The sequence below is a fragment of the Kogia breviceps genome, chromosome 1, assembly GCF_026419965.1.
Source record: "Kogia breviceps isolate mKogBre1 chromosome 1, mKogBre1 haplotype 1, whole genome shotgun sequence".
Classification (NCBI taxonomy): Eukaryota; Metazoa; Chordata; class Mammalia; order Artiodactyla; family Physeteridae; genus Kogia; species Kogia breviceps.
In genome coordinates this window covers 57,620,873-57,639,340 of record NC_081310.1, presented here as the reverse complement: position 1 = coordinate 57,639,340, position 18,468 = coordinate 57,620,873, and the positions used below count along the sequence as shown (strand labels likewise).

At 49.3% G+C, this 18,468-nt stretch overlaps 1 protein-coding gene across 1 annotated transcript; it reads right to left on the bottom strand.

Moving 5' to 3' along the window:
• Position 1: 1 nt before the first annotated feature.
• LOC131754507 (ATP-binding cassette sub-family C member 6-like) lies at positions 2–13,529 on the bottom strand. The gene is given in 6 exon segments (XM_059060245.1): positions 2–223; positions 2,911–3,088; positions 5,631–5,834; positions 11,264–11,382; positions 11,384–11,399; positions 13,474–13,529. Coding segments are annotated over 6 exon segments (795 nt in total).
• Positions 13,530–18,468: the final 4,939 nt, after the last annotated feature.

Genomic DNA, 18,468 nt, shown 5'->3' with positions numbered 1-18,468 from the left:
TTCAACTCAAATCCCAGCTCTCTCTGCCCCAGAACACCTGCCAGAGGTAGAGAAAGCAGATGATGATCCAGATGAGCGGCAGCCACAGCCCGTTGAGGTAGGTGATGCTCTCAGTCAGCCGCTGCACATCCACAGACACCAGGTTGACCACGTCCCCCACTGCGCCGGCCTTTCTGGAGCTGCTGGACAGAGCCAGGACCTGGGAGGGGCAGAAGATGGAGACCTGAATCAGGAGGGAGGGAAGGAGGGGGTGAGGGGCAGTTAGGGAGGACCACGAGGGAGGAAGGGCCCAGGAGGGAGGGAGGCCCACGGCTTGGACCGAGCAAGAGAACAGCCACCCAGCAGGCCGGGGTCTAAGCTGTGCTGCCCCTGCTGGCTGAGGCAGATTTCTTTACCATCTGAGCCTCAGTTCACTCATCTGCAAAGTGGGCTAATAAAATCTCCTCAGCTAACCTCCCATTGTGAGACTCCAGGGAGAAGACAAAAATGAAAATACCCTGAAACCCCTAAAGCACTGGACTAATAACAATTAATAACATACTACTAGCAAGTGGTGAAAGCAATAGTTGATAATGGTGATAATGCTGATAATGGTGGTCATCTGCTGAGCGCTACAGCCTAGGCACTGTGCTCAATAAACTAACAGTTTCACCATTTTCCGTGATGGGGCACATCAGACAACTGTATGGAGCGGGTACTGCCATATTTCATTCAATCTAAAACACTGTGGATAAAGTACTCTCTACTTTTGTATCACTATGGGAAAAAACATCAATGCCAACTAAATTAAAACATCTTGATTTCAGAAGTTAAAAAGAGAAAAAAAACGTGAGACTAGAATCAGTGAGATGCAGAATTATTAACCCCATTTCACAGCTAAGGAAACTGAGGCACAGAGAAATTGACCAATTTGCCCAAAGCCAGAGGGCTCCTAAGTGACTGGGCCAGGATTGGAATCCAGGATGACAGAGGCACGACATGGGCTAGACAGGGTGTTAGACTGACCCCTGCAGGCATTCAGTGTGCCTCTCAGACACCAAGCTGGTTTTCTGGCAGCCCCAAATTTGCCCTAACTCTGGGGTCACAGTGGACCCCTTCCAACCTGTTGAATGCTACGTTCTACTTGCAGTCCCCTCTCTCTCTCTGCTGAGTGTGTCAGGGAAGAAGTGAGGGGGTGAAGTGGTGAGCTGGCAATGATTGAGTGTAGAAATCTGAAAAAAAAATCTTCAAATCTTTACCGAGCACCTGCTCTGGGCCTCACTCTGAGGTGAGTACTGTGATCAAGAGGCAGGGCACTTGCTCTCTTCGGAGTGGAGTTTGAGCTGGGGGACAAAATTAAATAAAGATGTACATAGTTCATCCTTTAATAGTAATTATGATGAGTGCCATGAAGAAGTGTTTTCAAATATAGGTTTTTATCATTATTCAGGCACGGCAAGCCCACAGATCAGAGAAGACTGCCCTTGACAAGAGGGTTTATTATACTCACAGATCTCAAGAGGAGGGGGCACCCCACGCTATGAGGGGGCCACTGGGGAAGCACCAGGATGCTGCAGGGTTGGGGGGACCACAGGCAAGAGCTTGTTGTGGTTTTCATGGGAAGGTCAGGCAGGGTAAGCAGGTTTAGGATTGGCTAGTTTGAATAATTCCACCGGGCTCTAGGCATAGGAGCTGGGCCTCATTGTCTGGTACCCTGCCCCGGGGCGATTAAGGCAGGGGATAGTGGCCTAGAGTGTTAGGGCCCAAAAAGGAGGCAGTTGGGGTGTGAGCTCTGGATTGGTTGGCTTGCATGTGAAAGAGATGCTTTCAGATGAGTCTCTTAGCATCTCTGGGAACTGGCTGATCCTGGGAGGGACAGAGGGGCAGTCCCTCCAGGGTCAGCAAGACCCCAGATGTCAAAGCACCAGATACAGAAAGTAAGAAGACACAGTTAAAACAGAAGCAGCCCAGAGGGCAGAGTGGAGGGGTATGACCTCATCAGGTGATGAAGGCGGCTGCCCCAAGGGTGGGGATGGGAAGAGCAAAGCCTTCGGGTCATCTTCCTGCAGCTCCATGTGTGGACTCCCGAGACCGGACAGGCCACACCAGCTCCAGTGTGCTCAGGGGGATGTGGCCTGAAATTCAGGAGCTACACGGCCACCCAGGAGCTGATCCCTTTGCCCCCTTCTTTCCCAAGTGACAGCTCAGGTGTGAGAGAAAGGGGCTTACACAGGACTGCCTTGCTCAGATGCTCCAGACCCCAGAGGGGCCAACATCTCTTAGAGCAGCAGCCTCACAGGTTTCGGTTCCAAGGTCCCCCAAGGGGACAAGAATCACTGCAGAGAGAAGCCCAAGCCCAATGCTATGGCTTACCTCCGGGTATCATAGTTCATTGGCAGAACTTTCAGCCCAGATGCAATTTACCAAGGGGTCAGGGGTCATTTTAATTGTAAGCAGTGTTACCGGGTAAAATAGCTGACAGTCCACCTTTATCCAGTTTCCACAGAGCCCGTAGGTTAGCCCTTTATCCTCAGGGGGGTGAGTGTTCACTACATGAAGAGTTGTGGAAAGGGTGCCCAGGCAGTGGGAACAGCAAGTGCAAAGGCCCTGAGGTGGGAGATTGTTTGGCGTGCTTGAGGAACTGAAAGAAGACCTGTGGGGCCGGAGGAAAGTGAAAGAAGTGTGAAGGAAGTGTGTGACGTAATCAGCTAGAAGAGGTGCCAGGGTCAGATCACGCAAGCCTTACAGAAATAGCCAAGAAGGTGAGGGTGTGGTGTGGGCAAACATGAGTAAAGTGATGAATGAGTGTGGTTTTAGGCACTGATGACAGTAACGGTTCAGGAACATTCCACTTCTTGGCTGGAACATTTGTCTGTGAATTGGGACAGGATGGAGAGAGAGGAAAGGCCACGCCTCTCCCCTGCGGCTCACCTTTCTGTACACCAGGCCCATGATGGCCATTCGCAGCCTCATCTGTAGCACCTTGAGTCTGTACATGTGCTGCTGCTCGAACAGTGTTTGCAGGCAGGCAGAGAGGAACATCAGCATGGCGAGAAGACAGCCCTTCCAGGCCGGGGTCTTGGGGTCACCAATAAACTCCAGGAAGAGGCTGGTGAGAAAGGGCACCCATGGCTATTGCCTCTGCCTAAGCCTGGCCAGGTCTGGAGGACCAGACAGTATGGGGTTCTTTTTTGTTTTCTACAAAAATGGTTGCAATCATTTCCCCCACTGTCCACACTCATTTTCAGCGTGACTTGCGTCTCCACCAATCAACAGGTGAAGTTTTTACCGCCACCTGTTAGGGGCTGAACTGTGTCCTCACAAAATTTATATGTTAAAGTCCAAACCCCCAGTACCTCAGAATACGACTGTGTATTTGAAAATAGGACCTTTAAAGAGGTGATTCAGTTAAAATGAGGCCGTTAGGATGGGCCTTAATCCAATACAACTGGTGTCCCTGTAAGAAGAGGAAATTTGGACACATAAGGAGACACCAGGGGTGCATGTGCTCAGAGGAAAAACCACGTGAGGACACAGCGACAAGGCAGCTGTCTGGGCAAGGAGAGAGGCCTCAGAAGAAACAACACTGATCTTGGACATCTAGCCTCCAGTAACGTGAGGACAAAAACTTCTGTTGTTTAAATGGGACCTAATTAAACTTAAAATCTTTTGCACAGCAAAGGAGACCATAAACACAACGAAAAGACAACCTACAGAATGGGAGAAAATATTTGCAAACGATGTGACCGAGAAGGGATTAATCTCCAAAACATACAAACAGCTCATACAGCTCAATATCAAAAAAACAACCCAATTGAAAAATGGGCAGAGATCTAAATAGACATTTCTTCAAAGAAGACATACAGATGGCCAAAACGCACATGAAAAGATGCTCAATATCGCTAATTATTAGAGGAATGCAAATCAAAACTGTAATGAGGTATCACCTCACACCGGTCAGAATAGCCATCATCAGAAAGTCTACAAATAATAAATGCTGGAGAGGGTGTGGAGAAAAGGGAACCCTCCTACACTGTTGGTGGAAATGTAAATTGGGGCAGCCACTATGGAGAACAGTATACGGAGGTTCCTTAAACAACTAAAAATGGAGTTGACCTATGATCCAGCAATCCCACTCCTGGGCATATATCTGGAGAAAACTCTAATTTGAAAAGAAACGTGCATCCAAGTGTTTACTGCAGCTCTATTTACAATAATAGCCAAGACATGGAAGCAACCTCCAGGTCCACTGAATGGATAAAGAAGATGTGGTATAGGTATGCAATGGAATATTACTCAGCCATAAAAAAGAATGAAATAGTGCCATTTGCAGCAACATGGATGGACCTAGATATTATCATACTAAATGAAGTAAGTCAGAGAAAGACAAATATCATATGATGTCACTTATATGTGAAATCTAAAAAAAATGATACAAATGAACTTATATACAAAACAGAAATAGACCCATAGACATAGAAGAGAAACTCATGGTTACCAAAGAGAAAAGGGGTGGGGATAAATTAGTTTGGGATTAACATATATACACTACTATTATAAAATAGATAACCAACAAGGACCTACTGTATAGCACAGGGAACTTTACTCAATATTTTGTAATAAGCTATAAGGGAAAAGAACCTGAAAAAGAATATATTGACATATGTATGTACAATATAACTGAATCGCTTTGCTGTATACCTGAAACTGACACAACATTGTAAATCAACTGTACTTCAATTTAAAAAGAAAAGAAAGAACAGTAGAAAAGATAAGCACCAGAAAAAAATTTCTGTTGTTTAAAGTCACCCAGTTTGTAGTGCTTTGTTATGGCAGCCCTAACACACTAACATGCCACCTCTTGAATCTGGGCTGGCTGTGCAACCAGCTTTGGCCTCACGAGAAAATGCAACTTTTGCTTTGTCTTGGAATCCTGCCAAATGGCCCCGTGCACAAGCCGGATTTAGCCTTTTGAGGATGAGAGACCACCGAAGCAGAGACAAGATATCCCAGCTGGGACTGTCTTGGACCAGCCAGTCCCCAGCCAGCCCCACAGGTGACTGCAGACAGATGAGTGAACCCAGCCAAGAAAAGAAGAATCACCCAGCTGAAGCCAGCTTGAATTGCTGACCCACAGGATCATGAGCTAAAGAAGTGGCTTTAAGTCCCTCACTTTTTTTTTTTTTTTTTTTTTGAGATATGCAGGCCTCTCACTGCTGTGGCCTCTCCCGTTGCAGAGCACAGGCTCCGGACGCGCAGGCTCAGTGGCCACGGCTCACGGGCCCAGCCGCTCCGCGGCATGTGGGATCTTCCCGGACCGGGGCACGAACCCATGTCCCCTGCATCGGCAGGCGGACTCTCAACCACTGCGCCACCAGGGAAGCCCTAAGCCCCTCACTTTTGAGGGGCTTTGTTGTATAGCAAAAGCAAACGGATAGAGTCAGGCTAGAATTCACTCGTTTTCCCTCCCCAAGGTCACTCACTTTCTTGTTTAATTGGTCCTTCCTGAGTATCCTTTTCACCCACCCTCAGTGCCCTGAGCACCAGAGGTCTAGGCAGAGGCAGGAGGAGGGCTGAAGGTCCCCTGGCCCTGGAAGGACGCCGTTAATGGGACCACCAGCCTCAGCGAGGCACCCAAGGCCTGGACCCACCTGAGGAGCTTGGGCACCGTGAACCTGAAGACATCACTGATGATGAGGCTGAGGGTCCCCAGGAGGAAGGTGGAGCGGCCCACCTGCCAGATGGCCCTCAGCAGTGGGCCCCTCTTGCCCCCTTGTTGCTGCAGGAGGGTCTCCGTCTCTGGGGTCTCCGCACCGTGGTTTCCTTTCCTTTTAAATGTTGTCGCCTTGGTGTGCCTTAGGGGAGAGGAGAAATCAGCTCTGGGTCCTTGTAAAAGATTGAATGTTTAGGTCTCCCCCCCCCCCCCACCACCACCCAAATTCATGTTGAAACTAATCGCCAGTGTGATGGTATTAGGAGGTGAGACCTTTGGGAGGTGATTAGGTCATGCAGGTGCAGCCCTCAGGAATGGGATTAGTGCCCCTATCAGAAAAACCCTGGAGAAGTGCCCTCAGGTGTAACCCCATTTCATACATGAGGAAACTGAGGTTCAGAAGGTCAACTTGTCCAAGGGCACACAGCTGAGAAGTGTAAGAACTGGGATTTGATCCCAACCTTCAGAGCCCAGAACTTTTTGATCCCTTACGCAGCCCTCCCCTTCTTCCACAACCAGCCAGCCCTGAGGTAGTTTAGAACTGGTTCAGAATGGGTTTAGAATCACAGATGAGGTCTGTGGGCCTGGCACACCTGGTCTGAGTGAAACCACAGATGGAAGCTCAGGCAGCCATGATGCCTAAGATCCCTCCCTGGCCCATGATCATCATCAGAGGCCACAGGGAGAGGAAGGGGGAAGGAGGGAGGGGAGGAAGCCAGAGGGCCTTTCTGGAAGCAGGCTGGTTCTAGGCCATAGGGAGAGGCTGGCAGTGATGCAGCTACTGACAGTGCAGTTGCTGTGTGGCCTTGGGCAGGCTGCTCCCCTCTCTGTCTTCACATGCAAAAGGATGGGGCTGGCCCCACTCTCTGAGTCCCTTCCAGCTCTGACAACTTACAGGGTTATCAGAATTTCAGTGCTGTTTTCAGAGCTGGGACCCAGGGCCAGGCACTGGGATCAGCCCTTTACACACACAAGCTCATCAACTCCTCTCAACCTCCCTGCCCCATGGGTGTCATGGGGTCCCCATTTTACCTTGGAGGAGACTGAGGCTCTGAGAGGTGTGACAGGTGCCCGAGGTCACACATAGAGGACAGAGCAGGGATTTAAGCCCAGATCTTGACTCACGATTCACAGACAGCCTCTTTGTGAGCCCCAAGCCCCCCACCCAAAAATTAAAAAGAAAGGAAAAAGGAAAAAAAAAAACCCTTGATGAGTGCAGGTACCCAGACCCTCATTAACAACGTCAAGGTCTTGCCCCTCACCCCTTGACCCAGCTTGTTGTTTAGTTTGGCATCTCTGGAGAGTTGTGACTTGGCCTCCTTCGTGAGCTGGGCATGCCTGCCGCTCACGTCTTGCTATTTGGGTCTTGAATGCCAAAAGGATGCTACCTTCTTATAAAGGCTACCCCTGACCACCCCTCCCCATCGTATCACACCATTTAATTCATTGCCTTCATAGCCATGTTCACTGTCTCCAACTCTCTCCTTTTCTTATCTGTTCTGTTAGACCTCCAGGTGGGTGGACTTTTTTTTTTTCTTCTCCCATAAAACCCTTCAATGGTTTTATAAAAACTCTCCATTCCTAGACACAGTCTTGCACGGCCTGGCCCCTGCCCACCGCCCCACTTCATCCTGGTCCTCTCTGGTTTTCTTTTTTCTTTGTCTGTTTTTAAATTTATCTATTTATTTATTTATTTTTGGCTGCGTTGTCTTCATTGCGGTGCGCAGGTTTCTCATGGCGGTGGCTTCTCTTGTTGCGGAGCACGGGCTCTAGGTGCACGGGCTTCAGAAGTTGTGGCACTCGGGCTCGGCAGTTGTGGCACACAGGCTTGGTTGCTCTGCGGCACGTGGGATCTTCCCAGACCAGGGCTCGAACCCGTGTCCCCTGCATTGGCGGGCGGATTCTTAACCACTGCACCACCAGGGAAGTCCCTCTCTGGTTTTCTTTCAGCTCCTTGACACATCCACAACTTACCTTTCTCAGGACTTCAGCACAGACTCTCCATGGTCTGGAATGTCTCTGCCCCGCTCTTCCCAAGGCTTGACTTCAATTTCAACATCACCTCCTCAAAGACACTTTCCCTGCAGGCTACAACTAAAGGAGCTCTGGTCCTCTATCCCAGTCCCTTGTTTTTTGTCCCAGCATTTACTTCAACTTGCAATTATCTGTCTTCTCCACCAAAAAGCAGCTTTCTGGAACAAGAGGCCACGGCTGTCTTGTTTACTGCTGTATCCCCAGCATCAGAACAGGGCCTGGCACAGATCAGGCACTGAATCAAGCACTCACTACCTGGGAATAGACTGAACTTTTCAAGATCTCCTCGTGACACTGGACTTAACCTGTTGGTTGCTTTCACTAGGACCAGGTGCAACTAGTCTCTTGGCCCAGTTTAAACAGATACAAGTTTCCTGTTGTCCAGCAAAGCAAACCGCCTAGTCCCACTCCACCTGAACTAGCTGAAGGATCGGTGGTGTGCCTGGGCCTCCTTTTTCAGAGAGGTGGGTTGAGACCCCGGAAGTCAGCCTTTTTACCCCCAAGGCCCAGCCAGCAGTGTGAATACCCCTCCACCACAAGCCAGACGTCCAGTCCCTCCCTCCCTTCCCCTCAAGAATCCTCTCAGCATCTCCTCAGGATGGAGGGGAGGGACAAATCTCAGCAGGCAGTCCAAAGGAAAAGTGGTATTTTTAGCACAAGAGGCTATAAGGAACCAGTCTTTACCACCCGGTTTGCTAAGAAATAGGCAAATGTTAACTTTCTACCCCTGTCTTGAAGCCTACCCCCACCCCCCAGCCTCCCCTTCCGGGATTTGCAATTCAGCCATTTTTCTAACCCTGCGCTCACCTCTCTCCCTTGTCACCTCCGTAGCCCTGAGATGTGGCCTCTCCTTGGCACCCACAATTTGCCTGGGGTCGGTCCGGGTCGGAGGCAAGGCCAGCGCGGCGTCCGCACCGTGCCTCGATGCCCGATGTTGGGTGCTGGTCCTGACTCAGCTGCTGCTGCACACCCACTGGGCTGGGCAAGTGCCAACCAGGGCCAACCCCGCCGCCCCGCCCCGCCCCGCCCCGCCCCCGCCGCCTCCGGCCCCGCCTAAAGTGGGACCCAGGTGGGTAGGCTTCCTGCTTGTATTTTCTTTTTACTCGTATTTCCCCCAGCACCGAGTTCAGCACCTGAATGCATAAGTGGCTCAATAAATACTTGTCCAGTGAATGGGAAAAAACAGAGGGAGTGATGTGTGCAAAGGGCCTACTGCTTGCTATTAATAAAGATTTGTGGAAGGAAGCAAAGGAAGGAAGGAAATGATTTGGTTTGGTTGATAGAACCTGGCCTTTGAGCAGGAAAACCGAGGTCCAAATGCCCTTCCCTCTGAGTCTCGGTGTTCCCATCCATAAAATGGGGTGGGTGAAGAGGCCACTGTGAAAGCCTCTTTCCCGCTGGATGTTTTGCTCTGTTCTGTTCTAGCTGCTCACACCAAAATTCTGAGTCACTGTGTTCAGCCTGCAGGCTTGGGAACAAACTTCTTCCTTTCTAGCTGGTCTCACTTTCCATCAGGGAAGGTCTCTAGACTGGTGGCTGGTCTTTGGTCTGTGGCCCCAAAGCCATTTAGTGCAGGACCCAAAAATGACCACAGACCAAGGCAGGGGGCGTGAGTGAGTGGCCAGGTGCAAGCTGGGGGATATCAAAGGGAGTGGTGGCGACTGCAGCTCACATGCCCTGTTCAATGGGGAAGCTGCTACCCAGATCCACCCTCCTGTTGCCATGCAGGGATGTGGCCCAGTACTGCCATTCTACTGTAAGAGAGGCCAAAATTCCACATTTTCCTGTGACATCTCCAACATTTTAAATGTTGGTGACTTCTCCAAAAACAAAACAAAGAAAAAAACCTTAAACAACAAGACACCATGCTGGCCAAACACACCTGTGACCCTGACTTGGCCAGCAGACAGATTGGTCTGTGACCTCTTAAGACGACATCCTCTCCCTTCCCCCAAAGGCTGCAAAATAGTTGAGAAATAAAACCAAAGTTCTCTTGGTGTGTAATGAGTCAGCTTAGAAAATGCCTGAACCAGATCTCTCTACAACCCTGCCATCCTCCTCTCTTTCTGTCAGTTGTTCACGGATTCTCAAACTGTTCTGGAGAGTGTTTCTATGTGCTAGCTCTAACACTGGGTGACTATCATTCCCAGGCTGGCAGGGGAGGCCAGAGCTGGGAGAGGGTGGACAAGACCTCCAGGGTCCTTTTGAATTAATTCTGCCACTCAAAAGTCACTTCAGCTGTACTTAAACTCACCGTACAGCAAGATATGCCCGGGGTGAGAGCGAGAGCTGCTCTTTTGATTTGCTCATATTACTTACCCCTTTTGCAAAACATACTCCTTTCCTTTGGGGAGCAGCTCTTCCCCTCCCTGTGTGGCTCTGAAGGGACGACCAATTATGGGGCCTGCTCTCCAGCCATGGGATTGGCCCCTGAGAGGCACAGGATTCAAGCCAGCTAACAAATGGCCTTCCTTGGGATTGTCTATGTGGATGGTAGTAGGGGTTGCTGAGTTGGCATGATACAGGACAGGCATTTATAGAGAGACCAGTGCCCAGACAACAGCTAAGCTGAGAGATGGAGGGAAAGAATTTGGACGTCATTCAAGTCCTGGATCCAGCCACACCTGAGGCCAGACCTACCTTCTCAGCTATGGGAGCCAGCAGACTCGGTCTCTCTCTGGCTCCTTCTAATTTGTGGGATTTAGCCACCTATAACAATCACCACAAAATAATAGAGTATGCAGGGGAACCCTGTAACTTTCCACAGAGCTACTTTTGTCTGTGCCCTGAAACACCTGGCTCCGGGGAGGTCAAGCGACTTGTCCAAGGTCATCAACTACTCGATGGCAGGGCTATGTTTAACCCGGGTTTAATTAATCCTATTAGAGAGCTTATTTCTCTAGACCAAAGTTTCACAAACCAGGTTCCTCAGGCTCTGAGCACTTCACAGAAGTTTCCAGAGATGCCAGAGAGGGCAAGAGTGAGGCAAGTGGGCAGGACTAGAAAGAGACTGAAATCCTATGGGTAACTGATATTGCTGGAAATTTTACCATTTTTAAGAAATTCGCTAAGTTCTTTTCTATAAATCTTTTTTTTTTTTCTCATCTCACACAAGCTATGAGGAGCTAGGGCTAATGGCATCCCCCCCCCCACCCCTTGAACAGATAAGAAAACTAAAAGCCAGGAAACTAATCACTCAGGTTAAGTAGTAAGTGAGTAGTTGCCTGCATGTTATGGACCATACCTACCTCTCCACCCCCAGTCTTAAAATAGTCCTTCTGTTCCCTGCCTCCATCCCACCATCCGAGCTTCCTTCTGGGAGCCTGGAGAGGTTCCCCCTCTGTCAATATCCTTTTGGAACCTGCAAAGCATCTGGGAGGAAAAGCATCTTGAGCCCGACCTGCTAATGCTTAGTGAGGTCAGCTGACAGGGAGGGGACTGTGGCGGTGGAGCCTGGAGTAGGGGCGTGGTTGTATTTGGGGTCCAGTGATTTGCTGACCCAGCTTTGGGCTGAGCGCCCATCTTCCACACACTCACCGCTGGGCTGCGCTGCGGTTCCTTGTCCATTCCTTTTCAAGCTGGGAAACAAGTTCTTCTGAGGAGTTTTCTCTCCCAAGCGACCAGAGGTCTTTTGGTCCCAGCGGCTTCCATCCATTAGCCCCTCCAAACTAACCTGTAAAAGAGGATCACCAGAGCAAGCTCCTCCTGTGTCCATCCCTGAAGGGTCTTGGCTTGGTAGCTGTGTGATCCTAGTAAGTCACTTCACCTCTCTGCACCTCTGCTGGCCCCTCGGCACAAGGAAAGCAATTTACCTAACTGCGCTAACACTGGAGGGCACTTCTTGGTCTACAAAGAACATCTCATTTAATTCTCATGTGAGCCTATACAGTAGATTACTATTGATCCATTTTACAGAAAAGAAAGAAAACAGAGGCTCAGAGAGATTAAGTGACTTAACCAAAGGGTGACGTGTGACAGGGGAAATAAACCTCCCTAGGAGTCAGAAGTCCAGAGTTGAAGAAAACTATTGCTGTGGAGGAAACCTGAACTCCTTCCTCCCTCAGCTTTAAATGTACCCATTCTCCTCCTCTGTCACTGCGCCAGCCACCTGGCCTCGGGACCTTTGCACATGCACGTCACTCTGCTTAAAACATTTTCCCTGCCACTTCTTACTTGTCCTTCACCTCTAGCCTACATGTGATTTCCTTAAGAGCCCACTTGATGACCCCCCCACACCCAAGTCCAGGTAGATTCTCCCATTGCAAGATCCTCTAGTTTCCTGAGCTTTTTCTTTATAATGCTTGCTGCAATTATCATTATTTAATTTTTCAGTCTGATTATTTATTTAGTCCTTCTCCTCCACTGGACAGTAAGCTCCATAGGGGCAAAGAAAGTACTTGCCTTCATTCTCCCTCTTCTGGATCCTCACATCCTGGCTCGGGGCACAGGATTTGTCAAATAAAAGTCACTACTTTTCAGCCCTGTGACCTTGGGCAAGTCACTCACTGCCCAGCAATGGACCTCAATTTTCTCACCTTAAAATAATAGCGTTTCCCAGTGCTTGGGACTGGTATATGAGATGACTGTAGTGGGTGCATTGTTGGAAGAGGTCACCGAGAGGATGTGACCACTTGTGGACCTGTGACCTGGACCCAGGCAATCTGAGGCTCCTCCCTCCCCTGTCCTTGCAATGTACATTCCACCCACTGTTCTCACACTAGGAGCTACTTCAAGGATGCAGCAGTTAAGTGTTATACCATCTGGACGGTGTATATGTGTCTGAATCCTGTTAAGGCCTCTCTGTAAACTGTTGAGATTCTGGTGGGCAAGTGCAGAGATGTACTCATATTGCAGCACTCAAGACAAGCCTCATATGTAAGTTCTCTTGCGCTTTAACCCTGCCTCCTACCAGTCTGGAGTGGCTGCCTCTTTCTTCCGTCTCTCCAAGCCTACCGTCTATTGGGGCCAGTTTTCAAACCAACACGCACGCACAAGAAATTAACGACTGCAGACTTCCACAGCAGGAGTGTTCTTATCTTTTTAGGTCTCTTTCTTCTCCTGACACCAAGGAGAAGGTCTTGTTTGGAGCTGGTCTTGAGCTCCTCTTTGAGACTTTCCAGTTCCCTTTTCTAATGCAGAGCAAACTCAGGCAAGCAACAGTTTGGATCCAGAAATTATTCACAGTACTTGGTTTTCACTAAAATTATTTCTGGTGTTCTACATGGCAAGGGATTCTAGATTTTTCTGATTTTGGTAGCGATAGAAAGTTTCCTTTTTTATTTTATTTTATTTTATTTTTTTACAGTACGCGGGCCTCTCAGTGTTGTGGGGAAATAAACGCCTTTGCCTTAACGATGGTGGGGGAGAGAGTGAGTTTGGGGTGCGAGGTCTAGGAGGGGCAGGACAGTCTGGAAAGGAGTCTTCGAAGAAAGCAGGACTTCACGGGGTCATTGAGAAGGTTGGGTTTGGTGGATAGATGGAAACTGAGCTGTCACACACAGCCATGGCTCCACCTGGGCAAGGCTGTGCTGTGCTCCGCAACGGGAGACGCCACAATGGTGGAAGGCCCGCGTACCACCAAAAAAAAAAAAAAAAAATCCAGGCCATTACCTCAGCAGACTCCGTGGCTTCATCCTCTCCAGAAGAAGGAACAGCCGGCACAGGAGTCTCAAGGCTGACTAGACTGGCACCAGGACCCAATTTCACTTCAACGAACATCGCAGGAGGCCGGCGCTGACTGGACCAACCGCCCACGCACACGGTTTCCGCCGTTCTGGGCAGCGGTGACTGTGCGCACGCGCATCACTGGCTGTCCGCCCTCTTTTTTCTTTTTTTCTTTTTGCGGTACGCGGGCCTCTCACTGTTGTGGCCTCTCCCTGAGCCTCTCTCCTGAGCCTGGCTCCGGATGCGCAGGCTCAGAGGCCATGGCTCACGGGCCCAGCTGCTCCGCGGCATGTGGGATCTTCCCGGACCGGGGCATGAACCCGTGTCCCCTGCATCGGCAGGCGGACTCTCAACCACTGTGCCACCAGGGAAGGCCCTGTCCGCACTCTTGCCCCATCCTTTCCTCCATCCCAGACCCAGGTCCCTGCATTCAGGGCTGATGAAACAGGGCTGTGTAAACTTGTATTCACCTCATTTTAATTGAAGGTCCTACAGATGACCAGAAATTTTGCCTCAATTCAATAGAACTTGTAAAATGCAAGACCACCTGCTTCTCTCCTCCTAACCAACTCAACCCATCGCCAAGTCACTGGAGATGTAACCTGGGCCCCTCCGGAGCCTCTGCTCCTATCAATGTCTTACCTGGGCGGGGTGGGGGAGGGCAGTGGCAGGGGTGGGGGCACGGAGCTGCAGAAAAGACCCAAGGGAGAAGCAGCTGCAGTTAAGGCCCTGAGATCAAACTCCTCCCCAGCCCAGCCTCCTCAGAGACGATGTTCCTTCTAATGTTTGTTGTTTGTTTTAACCATATTCTAATTCCTTGAAGTTGCCAACGGCTAACCACACTGCCAACTTGGCTGACATAAACAGATATTAGTGTTGTAAATAAATTGAACTTACCCAACAGTTAATAAGATTTGCAAAATGATATGGAGCATATAGTCATTACTTTGTTTCCTGGTAATTAATCATGGTGGAAATAAATAAGGCCAACCACTGCTTCCCAAGGACTGCATCTCCCAAGCCACAGGCTTCACAGAGGCTTTTCTAATTCCTGGATATTAGCTGTGCTGTCTGGCTTTGTGTTGTCTGTGCAGCTTCCAACTCCTCTTTCCTATTGGATGAGAATCTCCCATTGGATAAGGTCTTGGTAGGTGCCTACTTGGGACACTAAACAGGCCAGGTGCTCCTCTCTGCACCCAGCTGTCCAGGTCATACACCTGAACCCCAGCCTGATTCAATACGCTACTTCTGCCAAGACTTGTCTTGAACAAGTGATGCAAGGCACAGAGGCACTAGAATTCTTTCCCAGTGATGAGGGGTCTGTACCAGGCCATTCTGGCTGAAAAGCTTTTATTTCAAAAGCTCCTGCTGTTTTCTGCCTATTTCCTCCAGGCCCCACCCTATATTTTCTTCCCAATAAATTCCCTTTTTGGCTACAACAGCCAGACACTGTTTCTTTCTCCTGAAAGAAACAGTGTAACCCACCAAAAAGCTGCTCCAAACCTTTCTTGCTAACAGAATCCCAAGTTTTCAATTGTTCGTACATCCATCAGGCCCACATAGATGTATCATGATTGGTCCGTCCCATCCCTTTGTCCAGTGATTGGTTTAAGATTAGACCTGTGAGCCAGTTCTGACCAGAGACCCAGAAAGAAGCTACTAGAGCTCTGAGAAAGCTTTTCCTCACTGATTTCACCCTTACCCCTTTTCTTCCTACTTGAGAAGCTGCTACATGAGAATGGAAGCTTGGAGCCACTGCAGCCATCTTGCCGCCATGAGGGAAGACCGCGGCAGCCGTGAAGAAGGCAGAGAGAGAAGGTGGAAGGGCCTGAGTCCTTGATGATCTCTCAGAGATTCCACACCAATCCTGGCATCACCTGTCTCTGACCTGCAGGTTTGCTGTGATTAATCAGCCCGGTCATTTAGTTCTTTATTCCAAGTGTTTTGTTATTTGCAGCTGAAACATCCTGATATACTGATTCATTAAATTTCACTGTTTTCCAAAATAATTACTCACACATTGTTGGAGCTAGAAGAGAAGCTGGCAGATCAACTAGCTTTAAGTCACTTTGTGATAGAAGAACCTGAGGCAGATGTAGAGACAAACCAAAAGGAGAAGCCTGGCCTCCTGGGTCTTGCCCCATAGCAGATTCCCCAACACCCTGAGGAGACTGAGCATCCTGGGCAGGGCAATGGTGAGGAACCAGGGCTCAGAGCCTGGATCCTGGCATCTGAGAGTCATGGGCAAAGGGGCAAAAATGAAGGGCAGAGTGGACTAAGCTTGAGCAGGCTGTGGCCAGAGACACCTGAAACACCAGAGCCTGAGGAAGGGCAAGATGTGTGTCCAGCTCTTTCTGTCAGGGTTCATACACACACACACACACACACACACACACACACTCACACACACCCACTCACAGGCACCCATGCACACACACACTCACAGGCACCCATACATACACACACATACACACACACACACTCACACACAGACATACACTCACAGGCACCCATGCATACACACACACAGAGGCACCCATGCATACACATACACACAAACTTTCACAGGCACCCATACACACACACTCACAGGCACCCACACATACACACACACATACACACCACACACACACACACCCCTTCACCCTGGGCTCCACTTCTCAGCTCCTGGAGCCCAGGGGTCTCTTGTTTCCCCACTGGCCTGGCAATGAGGTCCTCTTCCTCTCACGGATGAGTACTCTTGGTGGTTTCTGGTTGGTTTCATGCCCTGTATTTTGCTCTACTTCACAATTTTTCTTACGGCTGTGCTGGGACCAAAGAGAGCTTGAAGAAAGGCTAGAAATTAACTTTTGTACATACTGTCGGCAAAGCTGGAAAACAGTGAACCAAGCCTAGCAGGAATGTCAGGCAGGGAAAGCAGCCAGCTGGCTGAAATGCCAGTGTGCTGTGATTTCTTCACAGGCTTCAGGAATCTGGACCCCTACACCCCACTCAAAATCATATTTCCTTTGCATAGGAAATCAGTGCTGAAATTCCACAATTAGAGATACAGTGTAAATATTTCTGGGACGCAAAATGCCCCATTGAAGTCTTCAAGGTGGATGACTTTTTTATGATCCTTTCAAGAGGGCAGACATTGAGAGGAGTATGAGTGGGGTGATGGTTAATTTTATGAGTCAACTTGGCTCAGCCACACGATGCCCAGATATCTGATCAAACATTATTCTGGGTGTTTCTGTGAGGGTGTTGTTTTACTGAGTTGAACATATTAATTGGTAGACTTTGAGCAAAGCAGATTGCTCTTCATAATGTGGGTGGGCCTCATCCAATCAGTTGAAGGCCTGAATAGAGCAAAAGACCAGCCTCTCTCAAGTAAGAGAGAATTCTCCAACTGACGGCCTTTGGAATTCATCTGCAGCATTGGCTTATCCTGATTCTATAGCAGATGGCCTTCAGAATGGATCCAGCATTGGTGCTCCTGGGTCTTCAGCCTGCCAGCTCAGCAGATTTCTGAGTTGCCAGCTTCCATAATTGCATGAGCCAATTCATGTATATATACATACATTCTATATATAAATCTGTTCCTCTGGAGAACCTTGACTGAGTAGACCAGTGTATTGGTGGGTTGAGGGTAGCATCAAAAGATTCCTTTATTTATTTTTTTTTTTTTTGCCTAGGATAGTCTCTACAATCTGTTCTGTTGACAGAGCATACCCTGGGGAGCAAGAGGGTGGTGGGGACAGTGATGTCCCATCCGAGGGGAAGAGTTGGGAGAGGGAAAGGACAGGGAGGAGGGGGGTGGGGTGCATCAGGCCATAGTGTGGAGGACCTGAACCGTCAGGGTGAGGAGTGTGTAGTTACATTAGTAGTGGTCACTGGGGAGTCACCGGAGGTTCCTGAGGAAGAGAGTGACATAATCCAAAAGCTAAATCTGGTGGCTCTGTGGAGAGGGATTGAACAGGAGCGCTGATGTCAGGGGGCCCAGGGAAAACATAACGAAAGGCTGAACTTGGGCATGAGGAGATGGTAGAAAGTTCACACGAGGGAAGAACAGAATAGAATCCAGGTGACCAGACCACCGAGGACATGTAGGAGGAATGCTAACTCCAGTAAGGGAACTAGAAAGTGAGGCCAGGGAGCTGGTTTGTGGGCAAGCAATACTGAGTGTAAGGTACTCGTAGGTCGTCCAAGTAGAGATTTTATTGGAATTATTATTGACTGACACATATTGAGAACATACTCCCTTCTGGGTACCATGTTAAGCCCTTCAAACTCATGATCTCATTGAATCCTCACAGCATCCCATTGGGTAGATATTATTACCCCCCTTTGTAAGATGAGGAAACTGAGACTCTGAGAAGTTAAGTACTTCCCAAGTTCCCACAGCTAGTAAGAGCCCAGGCTCGTTACTCCAAAGCTCCCAACCGCCTCTAGGCTCCGGCAATTGGACAAGAGGTTAGAAGCTAGTTTACGGCCACAGAGATGACGGTGGGGGGGGGGGGTCTTAGGAATGTCCTGGGACCTCCAGGAAATTTGGAGGAGGAGAGGGAGAGAAGAACTAGCCTTTATCGAATACCCTTAGACAAGTCACTTCACTGTCACCATCCATCAGTTAGCCTTTACTCAGACCTCAGTTCAGCAGGATGTGAGTGGGGTTTGGAGTTGGTATTGATGTCCCACTACAGCTCACTAGCCACAGTGCCATTAGCTGAATGTGAAAGAGATCCCTTGCTCCTTCCACTTTCCAACTCAAATTCCCAACTTCTTTTCCTTTTCTAATCAATACTTCTTTTCTGGTTGTGAGTGGCGGGCAGAACTTTGAAGCAAAATCTGGACAGCAGATGCAGAGGTGGAGCCAGGGCCGGGGAAGCAATTTTGGCGGTCGCTGTACTTTTCAGTTATTCCTCGGGAGCTTCAGAGGTAGTCTGGGATGGAGAGGCACTGAAGAGACAAGAGGGTAGAGAGGATGGCCAGAGGAAGAGGGGAGATGCTGGAGACAGAGAAACCGGGAAGGAAGGCTCGAGGGAGCTGGGGCCAAGGAAGCATTTCATTTAGCCTTTCTCCGTCCTCACTTTTAT